General features: G+C 33.9%; 4 protein-coding genes across 4 annotated transcripts; 3 read left to right on the top strand and 1 right to left on the bottom strand.

Annotated features, from left to right (window-relative positions):
* The first annotated feature begins 558 nt into the window (after nucleotides 1–558).
* Nucleotides 559–4,263, top strand: LOC111808460 (putative inactive receptor kinase At4g23740). Its single transcript, XM_087116766.1, is given in 4 exon segments — nucleotides 559–717; nucleotides 1,253–2,527; nucleotides 3,381–3,994; nucleotides 3,996–4,263. Coding segments are annotated over 3 exon segments (1,884 nt in total). The 5' UTR covers nucleotides 559–717; nucleotides 1,253–1,299; the 3' UTR covers nucleotides 4,038–4,263.
* Nucleotides 4,264–5,326: 1,063 nt separating this feature from the next.
* On the top strand, nucleotides 5,327–11,274 carry LOC111808458 (ubiquitin-conjugating enzyme E2-17 kDa). The gene is made up of 5 exons (XM_023694443.2): nucleotides 5,327–5,437; nucleotides 5,548–5,643; nucleotides 7,098–7,225; nucleotides 9,894–9,998; nucleotides 10,920–11,274. The coding sequence occupies exons 2-5, from the start codon at nucleotides 5,574–5,576 to the stop codon at nucleotides 11,061–11,063; spliced, it is 447 nt and encodes a 148-aa protein (XP_023550211.2). The 5' UTR covers nucleotides 5,327–5,437; nucleotides 5,548–5,573; the 3' UTR covers nucleotides 11,064–11,274.
* Nucleotides 11,275–16,859: 5,585 nt separating this feature from the next.
* LOC111808457 (ethylene-responsive transcription factor CRF2-like) lies at nucleotides 16,860–18,775 on the top strand. Its single transcript, XM_023694442.2, has one exon. It carries the CDS (start codon nucleotides 17,635–17,637, stop codon nucleotides 18,568–18,570), a length of 936 nt encoding a protein of 311 aa, XP_023550210.2. The 5' UTR covers nucleotides 16,860–17,634; the 3' UTR covers nucleotides 18,571–18,775.
* Nucleotides 18,776–23,278: 4,503 nt separating this feature from the next.
* On the bottom strand, nucleotides 23,279–24,126 carry LOC147789621 (arabinogalactan protein 41-like). The gene is made up of 2 exons (XM_087116670.1): nucleotides 23,747–24,126; nucleotides 23,279–23,630 (listed from the first exon to the last, which is right to left on the bottom strand). Exons 1-2 carry the CDS (start codon nucleotides 23,868–23,870, stop codon nucleotides 23,533–23,535), a joined length of 222 nt encoding a protein of 73 aa, XP_086972796.1. The 5' UTR covers nucleotides 23,871–24,126; the 3' UTR covers nucleotides 23,279–23,532.
* Between the last annotated feature and the right edge of the window lie 750 nt (nucleotides 24,127–24,876).

The following is a 24,876-nucleotide window of genomic DNA, read 5'->3' as shown; positions in this document are numbered from 1 at the left end:
TAACAAAAATTAAAAAAAAATTAAAAAAAAAATAAAAAAAGAAAAAGACAAGAGAGATTTGAACTTACTAATAGTAGCTCCTAAGATCAACTTTTTCCCAAGAAAAAGTGAGGGGGTGGACCCCACCTATTTTTCTACCAAAAAAGTTTATTTTTAACCTACTAAAATTAAAAAATAAAAATAAAAAAACTTTATATTTATTTTTAAATTATTTTTTCAACTTTTCAAAATATTTATCATTGATACAATTAATTAACTTGTAAGACAAAATGATTACGTTTTAAGTAATTAAATAGGAATCTAATTATATAAATTTTTAATAATAGATTTAAAAAGCTTATATAAAAACAAAATTCCAAGATTAATTTATTAAAAGTTAAGGTATAATTGGATGAATTAGGTTAAATAATAATTAAGAAAGAATATTATTTACACACACGTTCCTGAAATAGCTAAAAATGGAAAAAGGACCCCAAATGTTTGTAGTAATTAATAATCGGACCCACATTTCTTGGCCTTTTATGAATTTACCCCATCCAGAAAATGCTTCACAATCATCACACACTGGTTTTTTGCCCTCTCCCCTCCATTATTAGTTTACCGTTTTCTCTCACTCTCTATTCAGCTACTCAATCCCCATTTTCCCTCTGCGTGTAACAGACGAGCGCCATAGCTACACGAGCTACAAGCTTCTTCTTCAGAGCTTCAATGGCTGCTGTGAGTTGTTGAAAGCCCTTTTGCTCTTCCTTTTTACAAACAATCATAACTTCGCTGCTGTTCCTGCTTTTTTAGATTCTTTTTAATCCTACCCTTTGCTGTGTTTGAATTCATTTCAATTTGAGGTCACAGAGAAATCATTGCACTTTTTTTTCTCTCTTACCCACAAGCTTTTTCGCCCTGTAATGGATTTTTGAATCTTTGTTCTTGGTGTTTGGTTTAGATCTTGCGCTAATATACGCCTTGCTTTCCTGCTTTTGCTCTGTTTTCTAGGGAAATTGTATTTTATTTCCCCCCTTTTCTCGTTTCTTGTAATCTGGGGTTCCTTCAAACTCCAGCAAAGCCAATGCTTAAACAAGGGACTGAGTAAAGAACAAAAAGAAGCTCGGTTTGTGAGATGTTATTTCAAATATTCAAACCCTGCGAGTTGTTTTCCATTTCTATTCCCTTCTCCCTTTTTATATTGATTTCAAATTTGTCAATCTAACCTGTTTTTCTCTTCTTGTTCTCTTCCTCTCATCTGGGTTCCTTACAGTTTAAACCATTGTAGAAACGTCTGGTTCTGTGTTCTACAGACCTCTAATGGAAGCTCTGTGGATTATCAGCTTCGTTTTGGTTCTGGGGTTGGTTTTTTCCCCAAGTAATGGCGACCCAGTTCAAGATAAGCGAGCTTTGCTTGATTTTGTCAAGAAGCTTCCTCACTCTCGCTCTCTTAATTGGAATGTGACTTCTCCGGTTTGCCATTACTGGACTGGTATAACTTGCAGTGATGATGAATCTCGTGTTATAGCCGTTCGATTGCCCGGAGTTGGCTTCCACGGCCCGATTCCGGCGAACACTCTCAGCCGGCTCACGGGGCTGCAAATTTTGAGTCTCAGATCCAATCGTATAACAGGGGATTTCCCTTCGGATTTCTCTAATCTTAGTAACTTGTCTTATCTTTATCTTCAGTTCAATGACTTCTCTGGGCCATTGCCTTCAAACTTCTCTGTCTGGAAGAATCTCACCTTTGTGAACCTCTCTAACAATGGCTTCAATGGCAGCATACCCTTTTCACTTTCTAATATGACAGAGCTTACTGGTTTGAATTTGGCAAACAACTCTCTCTCAGGGGAAATCCCTGACCTCCAAATGCCCAAATTGCAGATTCTGAATTTATCCAACAACAATTTGAGTGGGAGTTTGCCTAAATCTTTACAGAGATTTCCAAGTTCTTCATTTCTAGGCAATAACATATCCTTCGAACGTTCTTCACCGAACAATCCTCCTGTGCCACCGACGTTGCTCGTGTCAAATGATAAGCCGAAAGGGCTTAGAGAAGCAGCATTGTTAGGAATCATAATTGCTGGTGGTCTTTTGGGGCTTCTGGCTTTTGGCTTTCTAATACTTGTTTGCTTCTCGAGAAGGAAGAGTGAGGATGATGAGTATTCCGGGGATCGGCAGAAAGGTCGAATGTCGCCGGAGAAGGTGATATCGAGGACTCAAGATGTGAATAACAGATTGGTTTTCTTTGAGGGCTGTCATTATGCTTTTGACTTGGAGGATTTGTTGAGGGCTTCTGCTGAGGTTTTGGGGAAGGGAACTTTTGGGACTGCTTATAAAGCAATTCTGGAGGATGCTACTACTGTTGTTGTTAAGAGGTTGAAGGATGTTAACGCCGGGAAGCGCGATTTCGAGCAGCAAATGGAGATCGTTGGCGGTATCAGGCATGAGAATGTGGTTGAGTTGAAGGCTTACTATTATTCCAAAGATGAGAAGCTGATGGTTTATGATTTCTTTAGTCAGGGAAGCGTCTCGGCTATGTTGCACGGTATGTTACTATCTCGACTATGCGCCTCGTATGAACTGCTGATGATTGTAGTTTCATTGTTTATGCTCTCTACTGATGATTATGACTAAAATTACAGTATTTTGGTGAATTAGTGGAGTTTTATGTGTTTTTGGGATGATTTCTGTCTAGGAGAGAAGAAGTTTTAAGCTGAATGAAGTTCGTTTTAAGTCGAGCGTTCATCTTGCTAGTTATGAATAATCCGTGTTAGTTCTGTATCTGTTCACATGGTTGTTTAGCCTTACTCCGCTGTAACAGCCCAAGTCCACTGTTAGTAAATATTGTCCGCTTTGGCCTGTTACGTATCGTCGTCAGTCTCACGGTTTTAAAACGTGTCTACTAGGGAAAGGTTTCCATACCCTTAGAAGGAATGTTTGGTTCCCCTCTCCAACCAATGTGGATCTCACAATCCACCCCTTTGGGGCCCAACGTTCTCGTTAGCACACCACCCGATGTCTGACTCTGATACCATTCATAACAGCCCAAGCCCACTGCTAATAGATATTGTCCGCTTTAGCCCGTTACGTTTCTTATAAGGGTGTGGAGACTTCTCACTAGTAGACGCGTTTTTAAACTTTGAGGGGAAGTCCAAAAAGACAATATCTGCTAGAGGTGAGCTTGGGCTGTTACATCCATGATCGGCTGCTTGGCCGAGAATGATACAATGCCGATAATGACATCGGGGTTGTAATCTCGGCAATATAACGTCCTATAATCAATTGCTATGAGCACAAATTTATCAACAACATAGAGGGTCTACTCTCCCACAGCAGGGGAACTCTGCAGTTTTCGACATGTTCTTAGTATCCTTGTTTGTTTGTTCCTTTTTCTCCAGGTAAACGTGGAGAGGAAAAGACCCCATTAGATTGGGACAGTAGACTGAGAATTGCAGTAGGTGCAGCACGAGGAATCGCCCGTGTCCATGCCGAAAACGGAGGGAAGCTCGTCCATGGAAATGTAAAATCCTCGAACATCTTTCTGAACTCTCGACAGTACGGATGTGTGTCTGATCTTGGACTAGCAACCATAACAAGCTCACTCGCTCCACCTATATCTCGTGCTGCTGGTTACCGAGCCCCGGAAGTGACAGACACCCGCAAGGCCACACAAGCATCAGATGTTTTCAGCTTCGGCGTCGTGCTCCTCGAGCTTCTAACCGGAAAGTCCCCGATACACGCCACAGGAGGCGAAGAAATCGTGCACTTGGTTAGATGGGTTCATTCAGTTGTCCGTGAGGAGTGGACAGCTGAGGTATTTGATGTAGAGCTGATGAGGTACCCCAACATAGAGGAAGAAATGGTTGAAATGTTACAGATAGCCTTATCATGTGTGACCAGGATACCAGATCAGAGACCGAAAATGTCGGAAATCGTGACGATGATCGAAAGCGTTCGACCAATGGAAGCAGAGAATCGACGTTCTTCCACGAACCGATCTGAAAGTTCAGCCGCCGCCACAAGCTGTTGTGACAGAGAATTCAACCTCTGAGTGAGTTGTAGCTAATTTGTTCATGTAGTGCTTACCTTTCATTAAGTATTTGTGAGCTTTTTCCTATTTAGATTTGAATCTCTTCTCTAGATTCTAGTTTTGCAACAAAACAGAAGTTGACTTTTTAAAAAACGAGAGAATATGAGATAGAGACGTTGACTCGAAGCTAAAAAGTCAAAAGAATGGTCGTATACAATCTTTTTATCGTTATTTTCTTTCTTCAATGTCAATCACGAAACTATCTAAAATAGAATTCTTGCATTCGAACAAATATTTTTCTTTTCAAACATTGTTTGCACGAGGTACACGATAAGATGAAGGGAGATCTTCGGATAAGGTTGTCGTAATATTAAATAAAAATAAAATTTAGTTTTTAGAGAAAAAAAAAACTATAATAAAAATAAGGGAAATCTTTTAATTATGATTTTTTTTGGGGGGAAATTTGTAATTATGATGCCATGTGTAATATACAGGTGGCAGCTGTAATTTATCATTATTTCAAAGTGAATTTTAGGGTAAATAATTGAGGGGTTGAAAATGAAAAGTGAAAAAAAGAACATAATTAATAATTATGATGGAATCTTTTTTTTTTTTTTTAACTTATTAGGGAAACAATAAATGATTTCGTTTTTATTTGTCAACGAATGGAGGAAAAGTGAAAAGTGAAAGGAAATTATGAATAATACTAACTTTAATATGCTTCCGATATTAATATAAAAAGTAATTTATATCTATAATTTGGAATTACGGGCGTCTAAAATACCTTTTATTCAGATCAACGTAGTTGTATATAAACCTAAAATAATAACATGATGAACCTAACCATTCCTCAGACATATTATTTTTGGTAACTATATGCTATGACCCATGTTGAAGGTCAAGCTACAAACCGACTAAAAGGGGCATCATTGGCGGGAATTTCGCTAGTACCGATGAATGGCATGTGGTTTCTTATTTGAGGATTTAGATCAAGTAAGCGCTCAACGCACAGAAAGTTTGTCCATCTTTTTGGGCAAATGGGAATTCTTCAATCTGTCGTGGGACAACCTGGCAGGGAAAATAGGAGACTGACATCTCGAGATAATTTAGAAAAAATGATTGATAGGTTTGTATTTTATTCTTGTCTCAAAACCCAACCTCGATTAATAAAAAAAAATTAGGTTAAAAAAATAATAAAAATAATGAATATTGGTGGGTCCACATGAATTAGACCAATAAGCTAAACGAGTCTACGGAGTAGAGTAGAGTGCTCTCACTCTTTTATTTTTCTCTGTTTTTTATTATTATTTATTTATTTATTTATTATTATTATATATATTTTGGAATATATAAAGTGGTTTTGTAAATTATTGCAAATCCTCTCTTCTCTCAGGCAAAACAACAAACACGCAGGAGGATCTCAAGGTGAGCTTTCTATTCCTTTCTTCTCTTCGCTGCTTCTATTTTCTGCTATGTTCATTCCTTTGTTTGTTTTTCTTCTTTCTTTGTGATTCTCAACTTCAAACGATCTCCAGAGATTCCACTCTTTTGGATTTTGGTGATGGCTTCGAAGCGGATCTTGAAAGAGCTCAAGGATCTCCAGAAGGATCCTCCTACGTCTTGCAGTGCAGGTTTCTTCTTCTTTCTAACATTTTTCTTTATGATTTTCATGAACTATTTCCTGCCTGATTTGGAGTTGAGGATTGTAAGAGCTTAAAATCTGTTTGTTTGATTTATTTTGTGTGGAAAACTGGAAGGAGCTCTGTTTGTTGCTTATGATCTTCCTTCTGATTGTTGCTTTTTTAGCGTAGGATTGACCGTGTTATTTCACGTATTTAGGCTTTAGACATGTTATGAGTTGAGAGAGTCTGATCTTTGTTTCTAAACGTTGTTGTCGTTAAACGGCTGTATCTGCAACAAGATCATAGTAACACGCCAATTATTACTAGCATATGATCCTTGAGCACGTTTGCGACTGTGCTCAGCATAATTTTATAAGTTTGGCATCGTATTTTTATGCACACCGTTGTTGATCTTGTTACCAGTTTCCATGCATATGCTTAAAAGGTTTATAAAATTTAACCTCTTTCGATTCCTAAACATCTATTCAAGAATAACACCGAACACAGAGAAGAAAGAATAATTGAGATGAATCTTTCTGTATTTCATTGCCAAGTATAATCACATTAGTTCAAGAATATTTATCGACAAAATAACTCTCCAATGATATGACTAATGCATAATCTCTCTCTAACTAGTATGGTCTCACGTTAAACAGTATATTAAGAGCAAGTAAATCTGTTAAGCTGAATGAGCTATCTTCACACCTAGCATATATAGTTATTTCAATTTAGTCTCTAAACTCTTAAGTTTAGTTTTCATTAATGATTACATTTAAAATAAATCTATTTGCAATCTAGCACTTGACCACTAACACATCAATTGAATGAACAAAACACGTCTGTGACTTTGTTATGCTTTTGTTTAATAATAGAGAAAAAAATGAATGCAAAGACTGAACTAATTTTTAGTACAAAGACTAAACTAGAAGGTTTGAAACATGCATGAAAGTTCAGGACATTGACATGTTCCGAATGGAAATAGAAAGGAACTGCCCATGATAATCAAAGCTTTATGTTATCAAATGTTTATTCAGCCTTGATTTTGACCATATAAGTCCAGAGTCGTGATGTATCTGCAATCAAAATATCTCAGTAGTTAAATTTGCTCATCAAGGATTCTGCATCGAACTTTTTTTTTTAATCATAAATTTCAATTTAATGATAGTTCTTCCTGTGAGAATTGAAAAGTTCGATCTCAAGCTTTTAGCCAGCCTCCAAAATTTCTTACTGGGATTGAACCAACTTTAATCTTACTGATAATAATTCTTTACACCATGATATTCTTCATATGTGGAATGCCAATAAAATTTATGCTTCTTCATCTTCTTTCCTTGATGAATTTATGTTGGGAACAAGCGTCCCCGTTCGATTATTTTTCTATTGTACCTCAGTTGACATAACTAATGGTTATAGCAATATTATGTTCACGTGATTTTAATTGTCTGTTCGATGAAAAATTTTAGGCCCAGTAGCTGAAGACATGTTCCATTGGCAAGCAACAATAATGGGTCCTCCTGACAGTCCATATGCAGGAGGAATGTTTCTTGTCAACATTCATTTCCCTCCAGATTATCCATTTAAACCACCCAAGGTACTTAGAATTGATATGCTCCATTTACCTGGCATCTTTTTTTACACTTCTGTATACCTCAGTTTTTTTACAAGGAAACAAACATTTAATTATGATAGTGAAAAGTTACAAGTTACAGAACTCTTTAGGAAGAGTACAAACATGTCCTCCCCAACTGAAAATTACACGAAAACCCAAAAACTTGACATAAAATGCCACTAAAAGAAGTTACAAAACTTGCTAAAATATTTTCCTTACTCGACTCTTAAAAAAGCCTACTAAAAAGAATTAAGATCCTCTTTGAGACCCAAAACATTTATATAAAAGTTAGGAGTATCCCTCTAAGAAACTAAAAATTCTAAATATCTCCATCCTTTAGCGTTGTTTATTTTCATATCCGTGAGTACCTAGCCAGCTTGAGACAACCATCTTGATCCTCCTATTCAACCATCTTGACCCGTCTAGTGCATCCCTTATCGTCTTGTCTCCCCTTGGCTTTGTTCTTCTTATCACTTGGAATTGGTGATGAAATAACCTCTAGTTTCTTCAAGTAATCTAGAAGATCAACACACGAAGAATCAGTGTAATTGGTGATAAAATGGCCTCTGGTTTCTTCAAATAATCTGAAAAACCAACCCACGAAATTTTTTTTCGACTGCTACTGAAACCTAACTCCACCAAATTCACAAGGGGAGAAAAACCCATGCTCTCCCCGAGCTTTTCTTTGCATTATCCTCAAAACCAGCAGCCTCTTTTTCGGGAGGAAGTGCCAACTTTTCTTTTTCCAAATCTTCACTTTGGAATAAAAATCCGAGCTTTCCATTAATGCTAAAAAACTCCCCATTCTTTTCCACTTCTGTCTCTACGCAAATATCGTCTTCAACTTTGAACTCCTTAATACTTATCTATGCTTCAATATATTCGAACGTCTTTTACTTGATCTTTTAGACACAAATTGCCAACTCTTTAGGTGTTTCAGAGAAATTTCTTACTGCGCCATTTTGAAAAAATCATTTTACGTAATATAGTTTCACCATGTACTTTAAATGAAGAAGAAAGAAAAAAGAGCGTCTCCATTGGAGATCTCTTTGAAATGCATACTCTTTGGCATCAGCTGATTGCAAGAGAATTTGTTAATGATCATTTGCGGTGGTTAATTGCCCTAAGTTCCTAAAAAGTATGAAAAGTCCCTGTTTCTCTATAGCTATATGAAAGGACTTGGCTTGGCGGATAAATAAATTTTCTTTCCAGTGGTGGTGGAGAGATGTTAAACTCTGGGACTATCCTGTGGCCATTGGAATCTTTCCTACAATATTATTTCTGAGAGTTAAAGTTGGAAAAATAGGCTATCCAATGTCTGACCAAACTTTCAAGACGATAGAGTGAGGGGAGCTGGAAAGTTCAGGGTTATTTTCCTGTAAATTCCTGCATTCCTATCTCATTTCTAAAGAGGTGCTGGAAAATCTGTTCACTAAGTTGATTGGAACCTTTAATACAACAAACACGAACCGGAGAAGTTAAATCTTATCTCCCCTCTCATTGTTGCATCCTTTGGAGGCAAAGCGTGGCAATGCAAGACCACCTGTTGATCCTCTGCACCTTTGGCTCTTTATTTCGGAGTGAACTGTTTTGGCTGTTTGGCGTCATTTGGGTGGTCTCCAGAACGCCCATGGAGTTCCATGTGCAGCCAATGTAGAGTTTAGCTATTTCAAAATAAAAAGCTCAAGTTGTTTTAGGGGTTATATGGCTAAGTTTATAGCTATTCAGTTGGAAAGGAGTCCTTGCATCTTGAACCTCATACGGTTCCGTCCCAGCATCAGGACCTACCCTTTCCTTTGACCAACGGGTCCTCGAACCTGGCTGAATGGTTAAAGTGCCCAACCTATACTGACCTAATAAAGGGGAAAATTCGTAGGTTCGATTCCTGCTGGATGCACTTGGAACGTTCAGTTCAATTGCTTCTATTTTATCATCAATCCAATCACCATTCCCATTTTTTATTTATCTTATCAATGAATATATCTCTTTACTTATATGACTTAGATGTCTCGTATTTCTCGAAAAAGCGATTCAATTGATGGGATTGAGATTGATATTCCAGACAGTAGTATACATTTGAAGACATTGAGATCTTATTAGATTCTGAGCCACTTATTCAAATTATCTTGTAATTATAACCACCGTTTTGGCTTTGGATTTGGTTGGTACGTTGTCTTCCTAATTCCCTTTGTAATCAATCTTTTAAATGAAGAGTTTTCTTGTAAAAAAAAAAAAGGACAGTTTGGAGCTAAAATTACCGAGATGTAAAACCATCAACTCACCGACTACACTGTTTTGTTTAACCCCTTGGAATTTGGCAGCAAAGGTTCAATTTTATGTCTTTTTCCTTTGAATTACTGGACTATTCCTTCCTCAAATTCGTACGAGTTTGTGATTTTATCAGAAAGCCACCTCAATTTACTTGATAGTTTGATAGTGATCTTGGTCATATTAATTACAGATCTCACTATCACATACTTTCGTAAGTTGTGTTAAACCAAGTCTACATGTTTCTGATTTAGGAACTTGGGTATTTACCAATAAATGTCAATGCCTAGTTGTATTACTCCATTTTTTCCAGTAAAATAATTCACTCAATTTCTCATAATATGTAATTGATAGCTAAAATTGAGTTCATCAACCCATGCAGGTTGCATTCAGAACAAAGGTCTTCCATCCCAATATCAACAGCAACGGCAGCATATGCCTTGACATACTTAAGGAACAGTGGAGTCCTGCACTAACCATTTCCAAGGTTGTCATTCTTTGCATAGACAAGAATTATGAGTATTGGGTGGAAATAATACGTATTGCAATTTTGATTCATGCATTGATATTACGAGATCCCACATCGGTTAGGGAGGACAACGAAACGAAACACCCTTTATAAGGGTGTGGAAACCTCTCCCTAGCAGATGCATTTTTAAAACTTTGATGGAAGCCCAAAGAGGATAACCTCTTCCTAGCATACGCATTTTAGTATACCACGTGTTGGTTAGAATTGATGTGATAATTAGTCATCGTATATTTTAAGCATAACCTCTCCCTATTAGAGCATTTTAATATATACCACGCCTTTATAAGGGCGTGGAAACCTCTCCCTAACAGATGCATTTTAAAAACTTTGATGGAAGCCCAAAGAGGACAACCTCTCCCTAGCATATGTATTTTAGTATACCACGTGTTGGTTAGAATTGATGTGATAATTGGTCATCGTATATTTTAAGCATAACCTCTCCCTAATAGATGCATTTTAGTATACCACATATGTATAAGGGCGTGGAAACCTCTCCCTATACCACATATGTATAAGGGCGTGGAAACCTCTCCCTAGCATATGCATTTTAAAAATTTTGATGGAAACCCAAAGAGGACAACCTCTCCCTAACATACGCATTTTAGTATACTACGTGTTGGTTAGAATTGATGTGATAATTGGTCATCGTATATTTTAAGCATAACCTCTCCCTAACAGATGCATTTTAGTATACCACATATTTATAAGGGCGTGGAAACCTCTCCCTAGCATCTGCATTTTAAAAACTTTGATGGAAGCCCAAAGAGGACAACCTTTCCCTAACATATGTATTTTAGTATACCACGTGTTGGTTAGAATTGATGTGATAATTAGTCCGCGTATATTTTAAGCATAGGGTGTTATGTTTTGTACCCGCAGGTGTTACTTTCGATCTGCTCGCTGCTAACAGACCCGAATCCAGATGACCCTTTGGTGCCAGAGATCGCGCACATGTACAAGACTGACAGAAGCAAGTACGAGGCAACTGCGAGAAGCTGGACTCAGAAGTATGCTATGGGTTAGTAGTACGCTGCTTAGTATTAGAGGAGGGATTCTTTCCCAAATGGCTTTTACTTGAATTTAATATGGTTGAATCTGCTGCCTCTTTTATCCAATGGGTTTAGTTATGTTTCCCTCCTGAAAACGCTGCCTGTTCTAAACCTGTTTGTATGGATAAACAAATTTATCTTTAATCTTCAGAGTTTATTCCAATAAAACCCTGCTCTGGACCTGACCTGCGCACAACCTAACGTTCTAAACCTGTATCTATAATTATTATTATTTTATTCTCATTCAGAATATAATATTATTATAAGCAAAAGCTACAAGAGTAGGTTGAAGGTGTCATGAGCTTCATTCGTACACTGTTCATGGTTTTCCTTGCGAATAAAATAAGCATTATTTTTATTTTATCTAATAATTTATTATTTTTTTTAAAACTAAAAAATCTTTTTATGTATTATTTTATAATGAATTATGAAAAAGAAGTATAATAAATATTTTGGAGGATTTTTGGAGAATTAAAAAGAAGAAAAAAAAATAAATTAATTAAAGGCTGCCGACAAAGAGGTCGTGGGAATTCACTTTCCATAAAATCAGGTCTTCTGATGCCTCGGTTTCAGGAAAAAACCACTTCACCTCCACTCCCATATAAATATTTCTAAAAATTTGGTTTAAATTTTAAAATTAAATGAAATGAGAACGTTATCAAACAAGCCTCTAACAGAGGTATTTGGTGATCTGAGCCACTCGAATATATGTTACAATCTAACCCAACTCAACCCTCTATTTTTATGGGTTCTAAGTTGTTGGGATATTTTTTAATTATTAACCAAAAATTACTCATTTACTGTACATTTTATATTAATAACTAAAATTTCATAAAGTTCAAACATCAAACATTGACAAATTACAATGCATCACTAACATTAGTTACAACATTCTTAAGATTATCAATTACAATGCATCACTAACATTAGTTACAACATTCTTAATATTCATAATAATCTGTAGTGTTGTAGCTCCATTTTAGTGCTAATTAATTATTTTTTAAAAAAATCAACCTAACTCTTAAAAAAGAAAAAAAAAAATCTAACCTAAGAATTTGGTAAAAGGAAAAGGAAAAGGAAAATTAATTAATAATGTTGCAATGATTTCTTTATGATTTTGATGTGCTTAACAAATAACAATAAGTGATTGGTGAGAAATTGAGAAAGACATGTTTTCACATTTAATGTCTCCAATTTGTAATTAATGGTTTAGCCTCCAACATATTTATTAATAACCAACACATTAATAACCCCTCCACCCAACTTTGACTCTCATTCTATGCCCCAATTTATACCATTTTCTCTACTATTAATCATACCCGGGTTGAGTTGGAATCACGAATGTACTCGTTCTTTACATTTGTTCCATTTTAGTTACAGGTTCGAAGAATTTAAATTAGGGTTGAAAATTTTGGTGGGTCTTCGGTTGATAAGAACTATAGTTTAATATAGGAGATGAGACAGTTCATCTTCTCTTTCTTTCGAGTTTTTTTAGAGTTTGAATAATTTAGTATCGATGAACTCATTAAAAAAACGAGAATCGAGGATTTGAATAACTAAAATCAAATAATTTGCGAAGACTAATATTATTGTTAAATGGTAACAAAATTATTGTTTGAATAATTAATAAATGGAAGAAAAAAAAAATCCAATTAATGGAACTTTAAGTGATTTATTTATTTATTTATTTTTGTGTTCCAAGGATGGAGCACCCAAACCCAAGGTTTAAGGGTCCTACCTCCACTTTTCAAGTACAATCTAAATATTTAATTTTATTTTCCACTCACCATTTTATTATTGCATGCCAATTTTTAATTTATTATATAATTCATTTGTGGGATTTTAAATTTCATTTATTTTTTATTCGAAAACGCTCAACGGTCCTTCCAGACTCGAGCATACTACACCATAGAGCCTTCCTTGAAGTTTATGGAGTCCTCAAAGTACACCTTTTGTTCGATACTTGAACCACTTCTAACTACATCTTTAAGGCTCACAACTTCTTTATTCGACATTTAAAGATTCCATTGACATGACTAAATTAAGAGTATGACTCTAATACCCGTTGTTAAGATCACATAACAACACATACTCGACCTAGATAAACAGAAAGAACATAAGAGAGGAACTGCACAACAACACATACTCGATCTAGATGAACACAGGAGAGAGAAAATGCAAGGAAAATATATTAACTAATAGTTTATAGTGACGTCATAAAGTACATATTTAAATAACTGTTTATGTGGTATATATATATATATATATATATATATATATATATATATATATATATATATATATATATATTATTTTGGTACGTTGTAAAAAAATTATTTATTTATTTTATTTTTAAATATAATTTTGTTTTTTCTTTTGCTTTTGGGGCAAAAGTAAAAAGTCTAATCTTTCAAAGCCTACTTTAGCAAAAACAAAAAATTCCTTTATTACTTTAGGGGCAATTAAATTATAATTTAAAAAAAAGGAATGAGCAAATTTTCATTCTCTGAACTTAGGGAGAAATTTTGCTAACTAGTCCCCAACATATTTTAAAATTAAAAAGAAAAATCATGTGCAGTTGCCACGTCAGCAACTCGACATCACGTGACCAAACACATTGTTACAGTGTTAAAAAGCTTGTATGTGGGACCCACTATTTTTCTCTCTCTCTCTCTCTCTCTTCATTTATCATCCCTCCGTATTTCGATGACAGGCCGTACACGTCTCATTATTTTATTATTATATAAATTTTTTAATTAATATTTAATTTTTATAATCACAGATAAAATTACCAAAAACAAAATATTTCTTAAATTAAATGGGAAATTTTATTAATTGGGTAAATTCGAAAATTTATTAATTCATTTATATACTTATTATTTACCTACTTCTAAAAAATTGGATTATTATGACATTATTTAGATTTTTTTTAAAATTGTGTTTTAAATGAAAATTCTTAAAATTAGGTTGAATTAATTTAAATTTATTGCTAATTTTAAATTATATTACCTAAGATTTTATATACATTTTTTACTAATCTTTATCTCACCCTCCTTAGTTAAAATAAATTTGTAATTATTTGTCAGATAATTTTTAACTAAAATAGAGTACAAATTTTAATTAAATATTTAAAAATAAATAAATATTTTACGAACGAACATTTTATTCTTATGCAAAACAAAAATTTTAATAAATGACTTGAAATTAACGTAATAAAAAAAAATTATAGTTGGGTTAGATTAAATTCATTATTTAATAATGGGTAGAAACAATTTAGAACTCGAATAATTGGGTTAGAATTAAAAAATACCCCGACCACTACCTAACTCAATTTTCTTTCCACTCATTGGAACAAATATTTTTGGGCGAGAATATTGGAGTATATTCCTACAAAGTTTAATTAAAAAGCACCAAATAAATCAATGTCTTATAAACATTAATGTGATAAAATTGAATGTTAGTGTGACAATTAAATAAACCCATATATGATAGTAAAATTAAATTGAAACATTATGGTAAAGACCTAAGTAATGAATGGATCTAGGACATTGTGCTTATTTGACTTACCACTCTTAATTAATATGTGCATTCTTTTTTGTGGCTCAAAGTACTAATCTTGGGTACTATGCCTCGATTCATAATTAATTATAAATATCTCTTAAATAACATTATTAAGCGAAAATACTAATATACCCTTCCATTCATTTAAGAGCTCAAGTTTCTACGAGAAGAACGTGTTTTTTTTTACATGATAATACAACTTAACTATTTGAAGCCATTATTTGACTGTAATTTTATTTATTACAAGAATAAAAATTATTTAATATTGTTGGATGACACGTCATTCTTAAATGATGCTAACGTGACAATCAATTAAACGAGAGTAATATTCCTACAATCTAATTAGAGGTGACAACGGAAACTTATTCATCAATCATTGATTGACATGTGTCACGAAAAATGGGGAACCAATAATAATAAGCCATCCAAAATACGTATCCCAATATCGAAGTCAAACACATGTAGGATTTTAATTTGGTCATGAGATTTAAAAAAAATTATAAATGTATTTATTTGGAATTATATTATTTATTTAGATGTGGAATTAATTGAAGGAATATTAAAAAGGGTTAGTAAGAAGACAAAAATCGCATAATTCGAGAATTAAAAGTAGAAAAATAAAAGAAATTGTATTATTAAAATGAGTTAAAACAGAGTGATTATAACATGTAATATAATAACTAAATTACAAATAAAATATGCCAAATTGTTAAGACAAATCCACTTGTCCTTCCATTTTTATTTTACCCACTCCAACAAGTGATTTATTACCCACATATTTTACCATTCACTCACCTTAAACTATCACTAACTATTCACAGTTGACCCCTGTAACACCTCGAGATTTTAAAACGCGTCTACTTTGACCCGTTGTAATAGTTTAAGACCACTGTTATTAAATATTATCTATTTTGACCCGTTGTATATCGTCGTCAGCCTCACGATTTTAAAACGTATCTACTAGAGAAATGTTTCTACACCCTTATACAAAATGTTTTGTTCCCCTCTTCAGTGGAGGTGAAATCTCACAATCCACCTCGCTTCGAGGCTTAGCTTCGTTGCCCACTCCAATCGATGTGGGATCTTATAAGCCACCTCCTTAGGGGCATAGCTTCGTTGCCTCTCTCCAATCGATGTGGGATCTATATCACAATCCACTCCCTTAGAGCCTATCTGACACATCGGCCGGTGTTTGGATTTGATACCATTTGTGTAACAATCCAATCTCACTACTAGCTTATATTGTCTGTTTTGGCTCGTTACGAATCATCGTCAGCCTCACAATTTTAAAACGTGTCTACTAGAGAGAGATTTCTATAAAAAAAAAAAAAAAAAAAAAAAAAAATAGATTCTCTACTAAATTGTTATAATAATTTGAGAATGGTGATAAAAAAAATTATTTTAAATCTAAAAAAAAAGGGGAAAAAAGAGTAAATTTTAATGTTTTGGAAATAATAAACATTAAATATTGCCACTCTATAGCAGCTGAAATTACGGATCAACCGACCCATTTATTACCGAGACCGTTCTGTTTTCTTCGTATATTGCCATTAACGCCGCCGCCACCCGATCGTACGGCTATTATTAACTCTATTTTCTCATATCCTCTCCATCCAATCAAAACACGACACGAACTCATTTCTACCGAAAGATATCTATGCCCTATGTACTGGAACTCAACTCAACTGATTTTTTCCCTACAAAATAACAGCTTTTTCCCGCTCCTTTCTCAAAAGCACTGCAGAAGCCGAACAGACAGCGTAGGGATGCAGACGGGTCCGTTCGGTTCGGTCTGGAGACAAAACCGAGCCGAACCGCCAAACCATAACTAAACTAAAAAAACTAGAAAAATCACGCCGGTTCACCACTTTACGGTCCGAACATATACTTGTTTTATTAATAATTAGGAGACTTTTTTTATTATAAAATTTAGCTTTATTTTATTAATATACTCGAATATACACTTGTTTTATTAATATAATTTTATTTTATTTAAAAATTAAAATAAAATGGTGCATAGGACAAATTCGAACTAGTCAATTTAAGCCTAATTTTAAGGGTTAATTAGGGTTTTTAATTGATAATTAGAACATCATTAAACGGTGATTAAAGTAATTAAGGAGAAGGGTGGGAGAGTGGTGGTGGGGTTTAATTGTTTTTAGTCAAAGTAGGACTGAAAATGGGTCTCTGCCACTCACGTGACCCTTTTTTTTTTCTTTAAAATTAAACTAAATCTTTTGCTGACTCAGCTCCACTCTCAACTTTCTTATTGGTTTTCAAATAATGTCGCTCTTCCACGTGTCGCCACCATGCACCTCCTCCGCTTTATGCGGCGCTTCGCCTATCCTCTCCGCCCCTTCCCGGCTGAGCCAGCCACCGGAGATTTTTCCCGTTTTTTTTTAATTATAATTAGAAAAATAAAAAATAAAAAATTATCGTATACGAAAATACGGCCACTTGCGGCTGGGATCCTATAAGAAAAGGTGGTTCCGATTGGCCACTGCGCTTGTTCTTCTCTGCAGCTTATTATCTCTTCGTCTTCTTCCTCTGTGCTTCCCCTGTTCTTCCCCTGTTCTTCCCAGAAACGTAGGAGGTTACCAGATTTAGCAAAGTGTCTAAGAACAGCCGTTTTCTTTGGGGATTTCCAAGAAGAAAAAGAAAAAACTTTGGCTCCCTTTTGATTTTTCTGGGTTTTCCCATTTTTTTGCTCTGTTTCTGACTCTTTTTCTTTTACCTTTTGGGTGTTTGTAGCTTCAATCTCACGCTCGCACACTTCTACCCTCCTTTTCCTTTCCGAGTCCAACTTTCCTGATAAATTTCTCGTCCTTTAATGCCTTTTTAAACATGGTTTCAAAACCCCATTAATGGTGCGTTTCACTTCGTTTCAGGGCTTCCTTTAACGTCTTCTTTTACCTTTCTTTATTCCTTCTACTGACCCCATTTTCGTATTCCATCCCCCCTCCCTTCGCTTTCAATCACTGAATATGGGTTTCGACTCTGTTTTTGGCCGACCCATTAAATATACAGAGCATCTGAACCTTGTTAAGCTCACTTCAGTGCCGGAAACCAGGCAGAGGGTTGTACGGATTTCTGTTTCCGACGGTGATGCCACTGATTCCTCCAGCGATGATGAGCCTGAAATGTTTGGTCGTCAAAGAGTCAAGAAGTTTGTTAATGAAATTACGATTGAACCGTCTTGTTCTGGTGAAGGGAATGGAATCTGGGGTGGGAACAGATCGGCGAGGATTGGACTGAGACGGTCGCCGGGGAAATGTGGGGTTTCGAGGAATCGACGGTCTGTGAAGCCGCCCATTGGGAAGAAGTTCCGCGGCGTGAGACAGAGGCCGTGGGGAAAATGGGCGGCGGAAATCAGAGACCCACTTCGCCGTGTACGCCTCTGGTTGGGAACTTACGACACGGCTGAGGAAGCTGCTATGGTTTACGACAACGCCGCCATTCAACTCCGGGGACCAGATGCACTTACTAATTTCACAACCCAACCGCCGAAATCCTCCGCCGGGAAATCCGCCGGCTACAACTCCGGCGAGGAATCGAACAACAACATTTCCTCTCCAACCTCTGTCCTCCGATGTCCTTCTCCGGCCATTGAAGAAATCCATTCGCAAATCCCCGGCGAGCCCGACAACTCTTGTATGTCGGAATTCTCGAGCTGCTCCGACACCTTCATTCCCGACGACATTTTCGCCTTCGAAACTACGATTCCAACTTTATTCGACGAGTTAGGCGACGGTTCCTTCAACGACTTCTTCAGTGACGACGGTTCCTTCAACGGCGTGTTTCACAGTCCGGTCGAAGAAATCGGATCCGGTCTCGTGTTCGAATACCCGACTCCTCCTCCTGACGACTTCTTTCAAGACTTCAGCGATGTGTTCGGGTCGGATCCTCTCGTCGTCCTCTGAAGCTTTCCCGCCGCCGTCCAATCCGTTTATCGGCAAAGTTTTGCTCCGGCCGGGATGAAACGGTGTCGTATTTTGTTTTCTTTATTAATTTGTAATCGTATTCGTATTTTTTTCCCCCTCTATAAACTATTATTAAATATGAACGAGAGAATGTCTCCAGCACGTTAACGGTGATTGACGGATTTGTCTACGTGTCCATTTAATTTTTCCGTTCCGTTTCTGCACCGTTTTTTTCCTTTTTGGATTCAGCCACGTGTTCTTTTTCACGTGACCGGCACGCTTAGAAAAAGATAAGCCAAAGTTCTGAGCCTACAGAATCCCTCCAAGTTTTAAAAAACAAAATTCGAATACACGTGCACAGCACACGTGTCAGTGGACTGAATCTACTTGTATTAAATGTAAGTTAAATTAATAAAAATGTTTTTAAAATACTTTTTTTTTAATTCAAAAATATATTTACTAAAAGTAATATTAACACCTTTTATTTTAATAAAAATAAAGGGTCGGAATATAAATTAAAAGAAATTAAAGTATAAAAATCTATTTAATATAAATTAAAAAATTTTAATTTTAATTTGACTTATAAATTAATTTCTTTTATGTGGGATTAATTATTGTATTTAATCAATATATATATAAGTAATTACGATTAATGAATTGCAATTATCAATAATTATTTATATCCAATTATTATAATTAACCAACATGTAAAAGTATCATTAATTACAAAATTTATAATTTATCAGTATATTAGCATGTAAGTATTATAATTAACTAATATGTATCTAGGAAATACAATAATTTACCAATTATAATTTCAAACAATTATTTTATAAATCATTTATTTTGATCCCTAATTTAAAATTTCATCTAAAAACATTATATATATATATATATATACACATACATACACTCTCCAACTACCCCTCTAAGAATAAATTAAAATTTTATTTTTTTATTATTAATGCTATTTTATAAAAACATAGAAGATAAATATATTTTTGAATTTTAAAAAAATTGAAATATATTAATGGGTATGTTTGAAGCAAAATACTAATAATTTCCATCCAAAATTACGAGTAAAAAATATTTTTTTAGTTTTTTTTATATAAATATCATATTATTAAGAATATTTTATAATATCAATACTTTAGTAACCTTTTATTTATTTATTTATTTTTGTTGGATAATGTTTATTTAGAATCAAATTAAAAATATTAAGATTTAATTATATTGACCACGAAATATTTGTTTCTATGTCTAACTATAGAGAGAATCACACGTCAAATCACATAACATAAAGTTGATATATTTATTTTCATAATGTAAATTCCAAATAATATCCATTGACATTATGTAATTGCACTATTTATATGTAATATCCCTATTTACTTTATAGTTTATGAAAGAACACGACAAAAATATACCTTTTTTGCAATATATAAAATAAAACATATAAATTGCATTTATGGAAAATTAAGGATGAAATTTACCTTTTTTTTTTGTTTGAATTGACTTTTCAATATTTAATTTTGAAGGAAAAAAAAGATAATTTGAATAAAATTGGTAATGTTGAGAACGAATCAAAATAATTTTTAAAATAATAAGTTTGAGAAAAAAAAATCATTTTTAATGAAACTCTCGAACTCAAATCTTAGAAAATGGTTTTTTTTTTTTTGTGGTGTGAATCCTTTTGAAAATTTCATAATATATAAAAATGACCAAAATACCCTTTCACTATCTCTCGAGTCTAAACAATTTTTTTAGGTAATCCAAACAAGCACGTAAAAATGTTCATTTAACCTGTGACGGCACGACCCTTCTTCAAACGAGACTGGAAATTTAGAGGTAGTGGAAATAGCTTTTTTTGCCCATTAGTTAAATATTTTTCTTTTGAACCGCACTCATCGACCTCTTATGGATAGGTGACTGAATTGTATGAAAACGATATTAAACCTATCTCAAACTCGTCCTCTAGAGTTACTTCGATGAACGAATATTATATATATATATATATATATATATATATATATATATATATATATATATATTTTGATAAATAAGTTAAAAAAAAAAAAAAAAAAAAGGATATTTGTGAATTCCGATGCACGTAGGCTAATAGTGAAATTGATGGCTATTTTAGTGGCACAAAATTCCAAAGGTAAAAGAAAGAATGATGTTTGAATGAATCAGGGCCGTACACGTAATGTCGGTCAGTTTTAACGGTTTTCCAGTCCCAATTTCCCACTGTCGTTGTCCCCTTTCATATTTTAATTTCTTATTTTTCCATTTGTTTAAATTTTCTCTCGACACAATTTCCTCCTTCATAATGATTTAATTTTTAGTTTTTAATATTTAATGATTTACTCATTATAATTTTTAATTTAGTAACAATTTTCAACAAAAAAAAAAGAAAAAAAGAAAAAAAAAAACGGTTAAATCATAATAAGAATTTGTAAAATATGGAAATAAAATTACTACAATTTTTAAACGAGGAGAATCATTAATAAAAATACAAACTATTTTTTAAAATTAGATTTAAATTTTATGATATAATTTTACGAATATGAAAGTTTATATTTAACAATTATATGTACATGAATGAACTGAGACTACCAATTAAAGCCGTTTTTAGGATAGAATAACTAAAAAATTACTATTTATGCCAACAATGTTAGCCTCCGTTTTTTTGTGGAACAAATTTTACAGGTGTATGACTGGACATCATAATATTAATCATGTCGCAAGAGATGCAAGAGGCGAGACCACTTAAGATCGAATTTGAATTTTGAATCCTAATACAAATCCTTGACACGAGTCACGAGGTGATTTAAATATTAAAATAAGTATTTTTAGAAGCGAGAGATTTAAATGCATAATTATGAATGAATACCCATAAGTGCATAAAAACTATAGAGAATTAAATATTGACGGCTATGAATGGTGAATTATGTCTTTATTCTTTACCATTATTTTTAAATTATGGGCAACAATAAAAAAAAAAAAAAAAAAACCTTTTATGTTTTTCTTCAAATAAATGCTTCTATTATAACACCGTCATATTACTTACTTTGGATTTTCTTGAATTAAAAAATCTCAAGTCAACTAAAGTCCGTGCTACCTTTAAGTTTTAACTCATTTGTTAGTACAACTAATATTTATAGCGATCTCGAACATAGGTTTCTTGAATAGTTGATCTTAGAAGAGATGTCTCGGAGATTAATTTCTATTTTCTTCGAATAAATTTTAATATAATCGTAATTAAGAGCTAAAAAATTGAGATATGATATTTATTATTATAGAGAAATAAAAGATTTAATTTTTTAGTTGAAAAAATAATTATGCAGAAAATAAATAGGCATAAGAGCTGTCTCTTTCGCCATCATTATTATAATAATAATAATAATATTATTATTATTAATAAATGTAGACTTTATTATTATTATTATTATTATTCACACTCATTAAATGGCTTCGTTACTTTACACTTAATTATTTCGGCAATTCCCTAATAATGACAATAATGAATGTAAAAAAAGAATGTTGAAAAATACTATTTTAGTCGTTTGAAAATAATAATTACAATAATAAAATCTTAGTTTGGTCTTAATAAATACATATTGTTTGTTTTATTATAAATTAATTAATATATTATTATATTTTTGTTAAGAAATATTAATGAATGTTTTATATATTTTTAATAAAAATTATCTATTTGGGCCAATTTCTGATTTGGGCCCATTCGTGAGGCCCTATGTTTTGTTTTTGTCCCATCTGAAAAGTTCCAATTTAAGCCATCGTGTTGGCTCGCACGTGCGAACCCATTCTCCAGAAAATTTTGGAATTTGCGGAAACCTATTCTTTTAGGCGCGGCATTGTTTTCGATTCATTGTTGATTTCCGCCATGGATGAACATCGATCTCAGCCGGTTTGCGCTCAGGAAGCTCTTGGTTTGCTTAATTGCGTTACGGAGTCTCCCTTCGATCAACAGAAATGCTACCGTCTGCTTCATTCTTTGCGAGAATGCGTGATTAGCAAGGTTGTCATTCCCTCTCTTCAATTTTCCCTATGACTTCTTTGTTTATTTCCATGTTCTTGTAATCAATTGGTGCTGTTTATTGAATTCTCGAATTAGGTCGTCTAGCTCTCGGAATAGGATTTGCCGAGTATTTGTTGAAATTTTGTTGCGTTGTCTCATCGGAGTTCAAATTGTGATTCACCTATTATGTTTGGATTGAAATAGTTCTTTAAGTGTTCTGGAATGACATTTGATTTCATGCGAATTTTCTTTGAATTTTCTTTGAATCGTTTCTTCGACAGAAAGTGAAGAAGTTCTCTCTGGCTGATGAAGAACAAACAAAACAAATGACGCATTCAAAGAATGAAGGAAATTCATCTTAAAGTAAGTTCTGTTGTTGATTGTATTTGAAGTCTTCAATTTCTAGGAGATATTTATACCTTTCCTTCAAATTTACTGAGAATTGAATTCTATCAAAATAGTGACCATTGAGTTCATCAATAAATTGTGTTACTGAAATCTCAAAGATTCGTCTATTCCCCTTTCTATCAGGTTCTTCTAACAAATCCATCCCTCTGATTACTCAGCTATATACTTAGAACGAATTTCTTGAGAAAAACATTAGTTATCCCAAGAAGCTTGTCTAGATCAAACTTGTTTCATTTATAATTTTGTAAGTGTAGGGATCAAATAGACACAAACCTCAAATCTTAGAGAGATTTATCAAAAATAGGCATAAGCATTAAACAGCAAGCATTCAGAGGTTTGAAAGTTTGCAGTCCAAAAAGATAGTCTGCATTATGATTCTACATGTAAAGCTCAGTTCTTGACATTAAACCAGAAAGCAAAAAAAAAAAAAAAAAAAAAAAAGTGATAAATTCTTGAACCCCATGTTTAAATTCCAGCTCTGTGATATCTGAATCTAGTTATTTTGTGGATGAAATTTAGAAACTGATAGAAAGGTCGGCTGAATGGATAATGTAAGTGAGCACCAAGGCCAACAGCATCAGTACATAGGCAATCCCCTGGTCTATGCTTGTCCCTGCAAATTAGCATAACAATAATTGTCATCATTTATGAAATTCATAGGTGGAGAACTTGAAAATCATGATTCAAATGAGGAGGAAAAGAAGAAGAAGAAGAAGAAGAAGAACTAACCATCGCTAGCAGCAGGAGGTTGGGCTGGAGCCAGAGATTGAGCACAAGCAGGGAGAAGCATAGCCAAAACAAAAACAACACCAATGAAGACGCCAAAGGGGATCTTATTAGCAACGACCGCCATTGTTGAAGGAAGAAGAAACTTCTAGGTGAAAAAACAAAGGTAATTGAAATGGAAGAACGAAATCTCTCTCTGCAACGCCTCTCAGAAATGGAAGAAGTTGAGACGAAAGCTCCTGCAGGGGCTCCGGAGAGCCGCAGCAGAGAGAGATTAAATAGGCCGAGTGATGATTTGAAGCTGTCAAAAGGGAGGGGTGGTTGAGGGCCACCGGCCAGTTGACAGTTCCGGAGACAGCGACGACGGCGTGGCAATGGCGGTGTGGCTCTCAATCAAATCAGGCTCTGGATTTTATAGCGCCCATTTGGTCTCAGGCCTTATCGTTGCAACTGCAATGGCGTGTAAATCGCTGGTTTCAAAGCTTCTTTTTTGGGGGTTTGTTTGAAATGGTCAATGGGCTTCATTTCGATTCTCATGGTTCGTTTTTCTGTTTTTTTCCTCCGTCTTTCCATTATTTTAGACGTCCATCCTGAATTTTGCCATTTATTTTCTAAATATTTCTGGTTAATTACAATATCTTAAAAAAAAAAAAAAAAAAAAAAGTATTTTTGTATAATTATATTATATATTAAATTCAAACTACAAGTCGTCAAAAAGAAAACTAGTGTCGTTTGTTCTTACACCTTTCAAAGTTGCAATAAATTTGATGGTTTTTTTTTTTTTTTTTTTTTTTTTTTTTTTTTTTTTTGTTGTTGTTGTTGTTGTTGTTGTTGTTGGAGAATTGTTAATGCCGTGGATGAATGGAAATCGTAATTTTCAAATTAAATGCAAAACTTAGGACTTTTTGTTTTAAGTTTTATTTTTTTCTCCCGAAATCGAACTATATCGACAGTCCTTCATACAAGTTTGTTGCTAGGAGTTCCGTAGAATCTCTCATCAATAGAAGTTTACTGACTGACTAAGCTCTAGTTATCGATGTTTTATCCCTAATACTTAGATTGGTAAAATAAACTTTATTTGATCATTTAAGAATATTTGAAATTGAATTTCTAATTTATATGAAAAGTTACCT

This window comes from Cucurbita pepo, chromosome 13, assembly GCF_057944985.1.
Source record: "Cucurbita pepo subsp. pepo isolate OVF chromosome 13, ASM5794498v1, whole genome shotgun sequence".
NCBI lineage: Eukaryota > Viridiplantae > Streptophyta > Magnoliopsida > Cucurbitales > Cucurbitaceae > Cucurbita > Cucurbita pepo.
Note: the sequence above shows the minus strand (reverse complement) of the source record. Positions and strands in the feature narration are given on the sequence as shown.

What these genes read in the sequence shown, in the direction of transcription:
- LOC111808458 (XM_023694443.2), top strand. Translation starts at nt 5,574, where the DNA reads ATGGCTTCGAAGCGGATCTTGAAAGAGCTCAAGGATCTCCAGAAGGAT. An exon ending in ATCCATTTAAACCACCCAAG is followed by an intron (nt 7,226 to 9,893) that starts GTACTTAGAATT and finishes CAACCCATGCAG; the next exon opens with GTTGCATTCAGAACAAAGGT. An exon ending in CTGCACTAACCATTTCCAAG is followed by an intron (nt 9,999 to 10,919) that starts GTTGTCATTCTT and finishes TTGTACCCGCAG; the next exon opens with GTGTTACTTTCGATCTGCTC.
- LOC147789621 (XM_087116670.1), bottom strand. Translation starts at nt 23,870, where the DNA reads ATGGCGGTCGTTGCTAATAAGATCCCCTTTGGCGTCTTCATTGGTGTT. An exon ending in ACCTCCTGCTGCTAGCGATG is followed by an intron (nt 23,631 to 23,746) that starts GTTAGTTCTTCT and finishes GCTAATTTGCAG; the next exon opens with GGACAAGCATAGACCAGGGG.
- LOC111808457 (XM_023694442.2), top strand. Translation starts at nt 17,635, where the DNA reads ATGGGTTTCGACTCTGTTTTTGGCCGACCCATTAAATATACAGAGCAT.